The sequence below is a fragment of the Spermophilus citellus genome (genome assembly GCF_964194105.1).
Source record: "Spermophilus citellus genome assembly, chromosome: 2".
Taxonomy (NCBI): domain Eukaryota; kingdom Metazoa; phylum Chordata; class Mammalia; order Rodentia; family Sciuridae; genus Spermophilus; species Spermophilus citellus.
This window is the reverse complement of record NC_138183.1, coordinates 179,442,584-179,455,752: the sequence shown is the minus strand read 5'-3', so window position 1 is coordinate 179,455,752 and position 13,169 is coordinate 179,442,584. Positions and strand designations below refer to the sequence as shown.

General features: G+C 37.4%; 1 protein-coding gene across 1 annotated transcript in view; it reads left to right on the top strand.

The window, feature by feature from the left end:
* Positions 1 to 13,169, top strand: part of TYR (tyrosinase) — a gene marked incomplete at both ends in the record, with an annotated part of 114,944 nt that overhangs the window by 78,754 nt on the left and 23,021 nt on the right. Inside the window, one exon of the mRNA XM_081282250.1 lies at positions 7,434 to 7,615. Within this exon, the coding sequence (XP_081138376.1) occupies positions 7,434 to 7,615 (182 nt within the window). The remainder of the gene's footprint in view (positions 1 to 7,433; positions 7,616 to 13,169) is intronic.

Genomic DNA, 13,169 nt, shown 5'->3' with positions numbered 1-13,169 from the left:
ACTGCAAGGGATGCCTTACCTAACATCCCCATCTACATCCAAGCAGATGCTGTCACTCTTGTCTTTTCTCTGAAGGTGTCAAAGTCCCCAGCATTCCTAATTCTCTCATGGCATTCATGCTCTTTTGTTCTGACTTACTGACCAAACTTCACCTTCTTGGAAATCAGGGACAATACTTCATTTCACTTTGTATTTCCAGCACCTGACACAGTGCTATTACATGGCATGTACTGTACAAAATGCTGTGGATCTGTAAATGGCACAATCCACAGAAGACAAGTCAAAATCACCAGCATCTCTTAGATTCTTCCATTGCCCAGTTCTGATTTCTACTAAGTAAATAACACATAAAATGTTTGATTCATCTTCTCTTGAAGAATTGATGAAAATTTGAACTTTCTGCAAATGATCTGAATGCAGACCCTCTGGTGAATGTAGGGTGCATAAGGATCATTAAGGCAATAGCACTGCTCTCTATAAAGTTGGAAAGTAACATATAATGAAATAATTGCAATGCAATATCACAAATATAATATTCTGAGGAGGAGAAGATTAATTCTTATTGTAGTTTTCATGGAGGTAGCATTTGACATAAGCCTTGAAGGAACAGAAGATATAGTAGATAACATTTTTTTAATTATGAAAAAGAAAAATTCACAAATGGTAATTATAAGTCTAATGTCAACATTAATAATAAGAATATTTATGCTATGCTACACATTACTCTAAGTGATTTTACATGTATTAATTCAGTTAATAGTTACAACAGTCCTTTGAGGTAAATGCTATTACCTATCAGTTTGTTGAGGCCATAAGCTAGTCCCACAGATTAGATGGCTTTAAAGAATGGAAATTTATTTTCTTATAACTCTGAAGTCTAGAAGTCTGCAATGCAGTTGTCAGCAGGGTTAGTTTCTTGTAAGGCCATTTTTCTTGACTTTATAGGTGGCAATCTTCTCCCTATACCTTCACAGCCTTACCTCTGTCTGTGTTCAAATTCTCTTCTAAGAACACCAGTCAGGTTGGATTAGGTCAACCCAAATGACCTCACTTTAACTTGATTTCTTCCTTAGAGATCTTATCTCCAAACTCTGACTTTGTCAGGTACCAGGAGTTAGGACTTCAATAGGTGGGGGCATAATTCTTCTCATAACATTACAATCCCTGTTTTACTGAAAATGAAATGAGCATTAAGAGGTTAAGTAGAGCTCCAAAATCTGTTGGGCTAGATGCAAGACTTTATTCAATCTGTTTAGTTCTTAAAAATAACAAACAAAATTCACTGACATACTTCATTGTTAGGACATTCTCTATCCTGCTCATGGTACACTCAGATTTCCAAAGAACAGAGTCGTAAAACCTCCAATGTAAGAAAATTAACATTGGCTATTGTATTAACCTGTAGAACTGATGATTTCTGTTGTGTGCAAAAAAAAATATATTCACAGCTAGTTATTGTTGGGTGCTTACTGCATGTAAGGTCTGTCCTAAGTGTACTGCACACCTAATCTCAATTATATCTCACAGTTCTTTGAAGTTTATTATAATCCACATGTTATACATAAATAAACTGAGATTTTCAGATTATCCCTCATTTCTAACAAAATCAATGCCAGAAATTTCTAACAGGATTTCTTAAAAAGAGGTTTTCTTTCTTAAAAAGAGGCTTCTTGGCTTGCTCTACAATCCCAGAGCCAAAGTGACAACTCCTGCTTTAACTTCACCTTTGCACATGATAAAGCTGTACTTCACCCTGTTTTGACCTTTAGTTTCTTCATCCCATAGGAACTTCCTCTGTTCACAACAGTATATATCATATCTCTTCCTTCAGCACCTTTACTCCCCACCACTTCCTGTGAGTGTAACACTACATAACACTCAGCATGTTCAGAGTCACTTCATAGGCACAAAGAAAGAAACCCCCCTCAGAGAATGTCCCAAGCTAGTCAACAGCGCTAGCTCAAGGTTCATGTCTACATCAATACCATTCTTTTTGCCCCACATCTCTGTTGCCACCTTGCAAGTACTGGTTGTCTATGGGTCCTTGTGGCCTGTGAAGAAAAATAGAAATTTTAATCCCACCCAGAAAAACCGCACATCCTTAGACTATCATTGTCAGTGTTTGGCAACTGTGCAGTCACTTCTTCTTTGCACTTTTATAATCAAGTGTCTATTTTTTAGGTAAGGAGAAATGACAAAAGATGCTCAGTTTGCACTTGTGTACAATGCTGAAAGCTTGCTACCATTTGGAGCAAAACATGAAAGCTTTGTTTCCACTTTTCTGCTTTAATTTCTAATTACTGACTAATTTCTGGCTTGTTAATGCAAAGGTATTAAACTTGGAATAGAACACCTGAGCTCTGAACCTACTCTGCCAGCTGGGTATGGTTGTAAAAGCCATAGAAATCTGAAATGGAATCCCAGACCTTCTATTGCTTTCCAGTTGAGTGAATATTAGGAAAGACTAAACACTTGAACTCAATTTTCTCCTTTGTGAAATTAAATCAATAAAATATTTACACTTTGATTTACTATGGCTTAAATAAACAAGATACATTAGGAGTTTGTTTTACAGAAGTTTCTTGATTGTTAATTTAGTCCTCTAGGTTAGATTATAAGAGAGAGAGAGAGAGAGAGAGAGAGAGAGAGAGAGAGAGAGAGACAAAGAGAGAGAGAGACTGGTTATCTGGTAAATATTGAACACCTACTATGTAGTAGGCACTGAGAAAACAAGATAAATGAACAGCTGTGGCTCTTACTTGGTCACACTGATGTTCCTGGATGTCCTTGTGTCTGCTCTGAAAACAATAAATATCTCTGCTTCAGGTTGAATTCATAAAAGAAACAGTGGTTGTGGACCTGAATTTCTGAAGTAAGCAGTGTTTCATTGATATTCTCATCTAATTCAGCTTCTTAGCAATGTTGTTCATTATTTCCTCTTTTTCTGTCTTTTCTAGATCTAGCATAATGCTATGTGATGTCCTTTGTTGTAGCTATCATTTGTTGTGCCGATACTTGTCCTTTCCTGATCTTGTGTGGTCTTCCTTGCTCTTCCTTACGTATAAATGTTGTGAGTCCTGTGAATCATTTGAGCAAAGGGACACTTGGGTATTTAATGTGAATTAATGCAGGAAGTTGCTGAATGAACAGTTTAGATTTCTAAGTGAAGGTCAAGCACCACCTCTTCCACATGGCCCCCGCGAGACTGTACCTACCATCAGACCTTGACCGAAGCACACACATACTCCCATCAGCAGAGATGCTCCTGTACCACATAGACACACAGAACAGGATCTTTACTAGGGTCTGCTGCAGAGTGGCAGTCAAGACTTGTTGGTGCCAATCCTATTATGATATTAACTAGCGGTGACTCTTGGATTAGCTTTCTTTTTTTTCTCTGTAAAAAGAGGTTTGGGAGGGAAGAAAGTAAACTATTATTTTTCCATGACTCTATCAGTTATTTTATCAATAGTATCTCATTTTGCCCTTGAATATTATTGCTCAAGTTTTCAGATCATTTTTTCATTTTTGTTCTCATAAGCATATTAAATTTGTTGATACCACCCCTATTCTATAAATGAGGATATAAAGGCATAGAGGGATTTCTATAAATTCAGAAGTTTGTTATCATATAAAAATTAGGATTTGTTTCAATAAATAACCATTTCAAAATAAGGTTTACATGAAAAACAAGTAAAACACAGGAATAAAAAAAATAGGAAAGCAGATGCCTGGTTATTATCCCACTTCTAGTCAGGAAATTTTAAGTGACTGGAATTTGATTGGCTAGAAGCATCTGAAGCTGTGGTCCTCAAGGACAATATGATAATCATTTCATCTGTGCTTCTGGTCTTTCAGAAAGATGACATCTAAGAAAAGTCATCTCAGTTTTCTAGCATTTTCAACTTCTCACTACTCTCACAGCTTAAATTATTATACAGAGGTTGATGGCTTCTCGTTCTATATTTCCAGAGTAAAGTTTGTTCTAAAATTTAAACTAAAAAACCCAGGCTGCCTACTTGACATCCCCACTGGAATGTCTCAGAGCATCTCTAAACACCTCACATCTAGAATCATATTCACATCCCCACATCATGCTCCACTCCTCCCTCAGTGATCTGCATCTGTGGGAGTAAAAGCCTCTTGCCCAGTACCATAAGCAGAAAACAGATTCTACAATGACATCTCTGCTTGTTTCCACACATCATTATTTGGCTGGACAGTTTTCTTCCTGCTTTCTTTATCTTTTTCCCTTGCTCCTTGCACATCCATCAACTTTGACTTTCTGCCTCAGATACCTGAAACTGGATAATTGATGAGAAAGAGATTTATTTTTTACAGTTCTGGAGGCTAGAAGTCTACGGATGAAGAGCTGCCATCTGTCAAGGGCCTTTTTGCTGAGGCATCCTTGGTGAAAGGCAGAAGCATAACAGAGCACAAGAAAGCAAGAGGGAGCCAAACTCGCTTTACGACAAGCTTTTTCTTGGAATAATTAACTGATTCCAGGGATAACCAAATTTATCTATTGTGAGAGCAGAGCCTTTGAGATTTCATTCTCTCTTTAGGGCCCATCTCCTAACACTGGTGCACTGGGGATTGATTTTACCACATGATCTTTGGGGGATTCATTGAGGCCATAGATTAACCTTCAATGCTTTCTCAACAGTGTAGTCTTTGTAACCTTTAAGAATGTTAATTCTTCATGTGATCACCCATTTACCCAGATACAAACAGTGACTTCTTACTGCTCTAGGGAAAATATACAAAAATTTCTCACATGTCCTCTACTGCCCTTTAAGACTGAGCCTGAGGCAGGAGTTTCTTTCACCACTAGTCTAGACCCAGACTCCATCTATTCTTCAAGAGTGAAAGTGTCCCTATCATTTTGTGGATCTGGCTGCTTTTGCTCCTGATAAGCAGATCTCGGTCTTGTTCCTTTCCTCTATAATTTTAGAGTTGGCAGTTTGCCATGTAACCTCAGTTTCTCATGAGTCCAACAGAAGTTCCTGATTTTCAGTTTTGTCTAACTTTTCCTTACTGTAGAGATGAAAGTCACTATAGTCTTCACATGTCAGATCTGCATCCAGAGGTCCCATGTTGTTTCATCCACAAGACACATCCCTCCATGTTTCCATCTGTGATCTCTTAGTTTTTCCTGATTCCTCTGTTATGAATTTCAAGCTTGTTCAGATTTCCAGAAAACTGTCTAGATACAGTTTAAATGAGTCTTTGATAAGAAGACCTTTTCTTTCCAAAATGTCAGTGTGCTTTTCTAAGTAACATAGTGGTGTTCCAGTGGGAGCCATTCTAGACAGTGTGACAAAATTAACTGAAAATGAGAACCACTGATGAAGAGTTTAATCAAGATTAAACCTTCATTTTAAAAGGTTGATGGGGTGGGTGAACACTTTAATGGTCTCATCCATTAACTCTCTTAGTGCTAAGAATTGATGTTCCTGTCCTACTTAGGTAAAGAATTCTCATTTCTTGGCAGAAACAAGAGTATAAATTAAACTATAGTAGTCATTTCTCTCAATTGACAAAAGGTTTTTTTTTTTTTTTGCTTCAAGCACTTATCTAGTGACTCACTGTATATTGGGATGTTCTTAAATCAGTTCAATTTTAACACTCTTTATCATTAAAAAGTAAATTTACCAGTTGAAAACACATGGATTTATATAAATAAAGTGTCTTATGAATTATTATCTGTCATATAATGTTCCCTTTTTTGGCAAAAGACATACGTCATTATACATGCATATTTTTAAAACCATAACAAAATAGAAAAATGCAAATTTTTCTCCTCTGCTTATTTTGTAGTCTCAAAATTACTTATAATGAGAAGATAAGGCTTTCATAAATAAAATTAAAATAAGAATGAAAATACTAATTCATAAAATTATAGGATTTGCATAAATTTAGGAGTTTGTTAATCCAGTTTCTAATTTCAATTGAGACAACTGAGACACAGAAAAAACAAACGTTTAAAATCCGCTTTCCCATTTATGCTTATTAGAATCATCACCATCACCAAAGACCTTGCTCAAATATACACGGCTTTGGCATTTATTACAGCACATCTCATGTCCTTCACCAGTCATAAATTTCATAGAGCATAACAATGAGGAGAAAGTAGAGGAAGAAAAAAGGCCTGCAGGGAGAGGGGCAACTTCTGCTCATCACCTGTCAAACTCCTAACTATGCATCTTGTGTCCTTGTAATTAAGACTCCCAATATCCTCATGACAATGGTATTATTTTCATTACTCAGATAAAGAAAATAAATTTCTAACAGGTTAAGATATTTTACAAATCTCCCATGTCACAACCAACATGTGTCAGATTTTTATGTGAGTGTGAGAGTCTACACTAGGTACTCAGTAAACACAAATTTAATACTGGAGCTAACTAGAAAATATTTTGTATTCATAAGCTGGATTTGCAGGGCTGATTCATTAATTAATCCACAATTAAATAACAACTCAGATCAGAAAAGTCCAGATTCTCTAAATAAATAAAATTATTTTCCATTGTGGAAAAAAAATGATCACTATTTCCTTGTTCTCTTCAAAATGTTTGAAAATGGTTTTTCAAATTTTATTTTTGTGTTTAAAGCATTATCCTTTTCTTTTTTAGAGAATACTCTCCCTACCATGTACTAGTCTTCTAGCCAAAATTTTAAGCTAAGTAAAAATAACTTGCTTATTTAGCACCTTCTTAAAAAAGAATATATTAGTTATTGCATTGAACACAGGCAGGGAGAGTATTCTCTAGTAGGGAAGATATTACTACTCTCATTTTAAGTATGTGGAGTCTAATTTCCCAAGAAGTTCAGTGATTTTAAGCATATAGCTATTAAAATATGGAGGTAGGCCTCAGGAGAGTTCTTTAACCCCAGATCTAGTATTCTTTCATTCAACCAATAATTACATTTTTTCCACATTCTGAAAGTTCTAAACTAGTTGTGTCAGTTTCATTCTTCTAGGACTTTTTAAAAAGCTACCCTCAAATTTCTTCCAAACTAATGAACTTCCTCAGGGCCTGCTAACATAAACTTGTACTTTATGAACTATTTTCAAGTTAGAAGCTATTAATAATATTAGCATGGGATTTTCATATAGACCTTGTTATTTTATTTTGAGAATGTAGTTTGCATGAATTCCTTGGTACAATCCACAGAACTGCAAATATGTATATATACATATGTACATACATAGAGAAACTATATATATATATATATATATATATATATATATATATATTGCATATATAATATATGTATGTATATTTTTATAAACATTATTTTTTCTCTTTTTTGGTGCATTATAATTATACATAATAGCAGGATTCATTGTGGCATACTTGTACATGCATGTAGCATAATTTGGTCATAAACAATACATTTATAAATCTAAATAATCCTTCCGTCTGCAGTATTTTTGAACAGTGGCTCCGAAGGCATCGCCCTCTTCAAGAAGTTTATCCAGAAGCCAATGCACCCATTGGACATAACCGTGGATCCTACATGGTTCCTTTCATTCCTCTCTACAGAAATGGTGACTTTTTTATTTCATCCAAAGAGCTGGGCTATGAATACAGCTACCTCCAAGATTCAGGTAAAGGGCAATTTTTTTTTTTTTGATAAATTACTGAATGTAGTGTGATCTATTTCTTTTATGGTAGTACAGAAGCTTCTTTTTCTGCAATGTTATCTTCAAACACTTTGAATTGGGCATTTATATTATGCTTCTTAGCTTATCACCAATTTATCATCACATGACCTTTGAATTTATATCCATTTTGCTTAATATAGGACACTTTGCACCTGGCAACCATGAAAGAACACTAAAGTTAGAATGGGGACATTTTTCAGCCATGACTCTGCCATTTAACTGTGGTGTTAGTTGGGAAGTTAGCTTAAATTTCCTGAATCTCAGTTCATTAATAATCTGAAATATCATGATCAAAATACACCAAAGAATTATTATGAGATTAAAGAGACTAGTGCTGGATGGCATAAGATAAGCAATGGCAGTTTTGTAATTTTCTTTGGGAGCTTCATACTAGTAGAAAATTTGTGAAAATCTTGATTTTAATTCTAATCAATAATAATGACTATAATGATGATTACAATGTTTATTGCTATGTCTCCGATTAAGATAGTTGTATAAAACCCTAAGTTTGGTATCAGATCTGTGTTTTAAATAATCTTCCTAAGTAGGACTATATCAGTGTCTCTTGGGCAAATCAGGGGTAGATGGCAATGTTTCTCCCTACAGGAAACCTGCTACATTCATATTCTTCACATGCATTACTAATAAACCTTTTATTATTTTTGAATTTTTCATTTGTTCTACTTAGTTGTACATGACAGCAGAATGCATTTCAACTCATCATACATAAATGGAGTACAACATTTCAATTCTCTTATTGTACACAGTGTAGATACGCACCATTTGTGCAATGATACATGCACTTAGAGTAATGCTGTCCATCTCATTCCACCATTTTTCATATCCTTATAACCCCTCCTCATTCTCCCCTTTGCCCAATCCAAAGTTTCTCCATTCTTCCCATGCCCCACCATCATAATCATCCATTAATCAGAGAAAACATTCAGCCTTTAGTTTTTTTTTGGATTGGCTTACTTCCCTTAGCATAATATTCTTCAACTACATCCATGTATCAGCAAATGCTATCATTTTATTCTTTTTTATTGCTGAATAATACTATATATATGTATATATATACACATATATTTTACAGTTTCTTTGTCCATTCATCTATTGATTGGCACCTAGGAAATCTTCATCATGTCGAAGTAGACCCTGACTTCCTTAACAAGAGTCCTAAAGCCCAAGAAATAAAATCAAGAATCAATAAATGTGATGGATTCAAACTAAAAAGCTTCTCAAAAAAGCAAAAAAGACAATCATTGAGGTACAGAGAGAACCTATAGTATGGGAGCAAATTTTTACCACATATACATCAGATAGAGCACTAGTCTCCAGGATATATAAAGAACTCAAAAAACTTAATACAAAAAAAACCCAATCAATAAATGGGTAAGGTACACTTAGCCCATTAACAGACACTTCTCAGAAGAAGATATACTAATAATCAACAAATATATGAGAAAGTGTTCAACATCTTTAGTAATTAGAGAAATGCAAATCAAAACTACTCTAAGTTTTCATCTCACCCCAGCCAGAATGGCAGTTATCAAGAATACAAGCAACAGGATGTAGGCTCCCTATTTACCTCTCTTATTGTTTCTCTTGCTGAGAAAAAACTTTTCAGTTTAAGAAAGTCCCATTTGTTGATTCTTGTTATTAACTCTTGTGCTATGGGTGTCCTATTAAGGAATTTGGAGCCCGACCCCACAATATGTAGATCGGAGCCAACTTTTTCTTCTATCAGACGGAGAGTCTCTGATTTGATATCTAGCTCCTTGATCCACTTTGAGTTGACTTTTGTGCATGGCGAGAGAAAGGGATTCAGTTTCATTTTGTTGCATATGGATTTCCAGTTTTCCCAACACCATTTGTTGAAGATGCTATCCTTTCTCCATTGCATGTTTTTAGCTCCTTTATCAAATATAAGATAGTTGTAGCTTTGTGGATTAGTCTCTGTGTCCTCTATTCTGTACCATTGGTCCACCCGCCTGTTCTGGTACCAGTACCATGCTGTTTTTATTACTATTGCTCTGTAATATAGTTTGAAATCTGATATCGCTATACCACCTGATTCACACTTCCTGCTTAGAATTGCTTTTGCTATTCTGGGTCTTTTATTTTTCCATATGAATTTCATGATTGCTTTATCTATTTCTACAAGAAAAGCCATTGGGATTTTGATTGGCATTGAGCCCTAATATCCAGAGTATACAAAGAACTCAAAAAATTAGACAATAAGAAAACACATAACCCAATCAACAAATGGGCCAAGGACATGAACAAACACTTCACAGAGGAGGACATACAATCAATCAACAAGTACATGAAAAAATGCTCACCATCTCTAGCAGTCAGAGAAATGCAAATCAAAACCACCCTAAGATACCACCTCACCCCAGTAAGATTGGCAGTCATGATGAAGTCAAACAACAACGAGTGCTGGCGAGGATGTGGGGAAAAGGGTACTCTTGTACACTGCTGGTGGGACTGCAAACGGGTGCGGCCAATTTGGAAAGCAGTATGGAGATTCCTGGGAAAGCTGGGAATGGAACCACCATTTGACCCAGCTATTGCCCTTCTCGGACTATTTCCTGAATACCTTAAAAGAGCACACTACAGGGATACTGCCACATCGATGTTCATAGCAGCACAATTCACAATTGCTAGATTGTGGAATCAACCCAGATGCCCTTCAATAGATGAATGGATAAAAAAAAATGTGGCATTTATACACCATGGAGTATTATGCAGCACTAAAAAATGACAAAATCACGGAATTTGCAGGGAAATGGATGGCACTAGAGCAAATTATGCTTAGTGAAGCTAGCCAATCCCTAAAAAACAAATACCAAATGTCTTCTTTGATATAATGAGAGCAACTAAGAACAGAACAGGGAGGAAGAGCAGGAAGAAAAGTTTAACATTAAACAGAGACATGAGGCGGGAGGGAAAGGGAGAAAAAAAAGGAAATCACATGGAAATGGAGGGAGACCCTCATTGTTATACAAAATTACATATAAGAGGTTATGAGGGGAATGGGATAACAAACATGGAGGGAAATGAATTACAGTAGATGGGGTAGAGAGAGAAGATGGGAGGGGAGGGGAGGGGGGATAGTAGAGGATAGGAAAGGTAGCAGAATACAATAGTCACTAATATGGCAGTATGTAAAAATGTGATGTGTAACCGATGTGATTCTGCAATCTGTATTTGGGGTAAAAATGGGAGTTCATAACCCACTTGATTCTAATGTATGAAATATGATATGTCAAGAGCTTTGTAATGTTGTGAACAACCAATAAAAAAAAGAATACAAGCAACAATAAGTGTTGGAGAGGATGTGGGGGAAAAGGTACACTCATACATTGCTGGTGAAACTGCAAATTGGTGCGACCTCTTTGGAAAGCAGTGTGGACATTCCTCAGAAAACTTGGCATGAAACCACCATTTGAACCAGCTATCCCGCTCCTTGTCTATATCCAAAGGACTTAAAAACAGCATAGTACAGAGACATAGCCACACCAATGTTTACAGCAGCTGAATTCACAATAGCTAAACTGTGGAGCCAACCTACATGTCCACCATAAGTGAATGGATAAAGGAACTGTGGTATATATACACAATGGAATATTGCTAATCAACCTGCTATTAGGGAAGTATTTATTTATCTAGAAAGATGTGAGGACACTTAAATTCTAAGAGAATTTAAGTGCCCAATATAAACACCAATACAAGGAGTGAAGGAAGTCCTCCTCTCACTACACTGTGCTTTCACTCCAACACATGAGTGCCAGCAATGAGAAGCAGCAAAACCATTGGGAAAGGGACATTCAAGAGACATTAATGTTTAATTATATTCATGGATAATTTATGAAACAATGTGACATAAGGAAAATAAAATGAGCAAATGAGTGAAATTTACCAACTTCATAGCTCTTATGATCATCTTTAGTGACACAAAAATGACTGACTTCCTTTCAGATCTGAAGAAACCCCAAATCTAAAATGGAAGTAAGGTAACTGTGCAAAAAAGTATAAAGCATTGGGTAATAAGACAAGTAGGTAAAATCCTAGAATAGCAGGGAGAAGAAAAGCAATGATTTGTGAATAGTATAATCAAAACCACAAGGCAATACTTGAAGGATGAGAAGGCAGATAGCCGATAGAAATGGGCAGGGATTATTCTAAGCTGAGAGAATAACAAGAAAATATACCACAGTTTCTTTATCCATTCATCTATTGATGGGCATCTAGGAAATCTTCATCATATCGGATTAGACCCTGTGTACAGTGTACAGTGTATTTTTAGAATTCTGAGTTCTCTTGAGTGGTATAAACCACAGAAAATAATGTTGAGAAGGTAAATTGAGTCATTTGATAGTATCAAACAGATATTGACTACTTTTCTGTATGCCGGGAACTTTTCCAGTTACTCTGTGTGGCGCATTTCCTTTAGTCTTCACATCTACTCTAAAGAGTAGATGGGAGATGCACATTTGCCATTGCTGCTGCTGGAGATAGTGCTGGTGGAAGTACTGGTACTGGTACCGGCAGGTTGGAGCTGGCTTGAACAGGTCTTACGGGGCTCACCAAAATTCTTGCAAATGCTCTTCAGTTAATAAACACATATTCATCTGTCGACAAAAACCCAGCACCGTGTCAAGAAAGGGGCCTAGGTGGAGTGAATCAGCAACTAATCCAGCCAAGGTGAAGGGAGTACAGCACAACTTCAGCGCGAGCAGTAAGGCTGCAGCCCGAGCCGCCCGGCTCCCTCAGCCCCTTCTCCTTCTCCTTCCCCTTCTCCTCTCCGCCTTTCCGCCTTGCTTCTTTCTCCCCAGCCGTCTCTCCTCCCAAGCTCAGTCTCTAAATTTAGATCTCAACTTCTTTCCCCCACCCCGCTCGCTCTCCTGTGTGTCCGGTACCCGGACCGCGCGGCCCTGAGGCGCCGCCTCCCCTCCCCCAACCCGCATCCCCTCCCCGGGGGTCCCCAAGGCCGCCACCGCTGCCGCCGCCGCTGCTACCGCCGCCTCCCGTGGAGCACCATAGAGCAGACTCTTCACCGTGCGAATGAGATGCCGAATTATATGAAACAGCTGATAAGATGAGCGACAATTTAAAATCCAAGTGATCCGAGAACACGCACTGAGCTCTGACCCGCTGAATTCAAACTCCTGGTCACCTGCTTCCCGCAGACAAACAGCTATGACTCGGCATTAATTCATCCCGCTGAAACAACTGGTCAGCCCTTCTCATCATACGAAGGTAAATGCCTACCGAGCCTTCATAAGTAGTGGCCACAGGTTTGAAACGGGGCTTGGGAGAGAAGGACCCACCCGTTGAATTAGTCTCCCGGCAAAGGGAAACCGTGTCATCAGACTGCTGCGGAGGAGATAACTTCGTTGAAACAGGTGTGTGATCCCATAGCCTTCCCTCTCCACACATCGGGGAAACCTTAAGGGCCCCTCCCAGCTCTCCCTAAGGGCCCCTCCCAGCT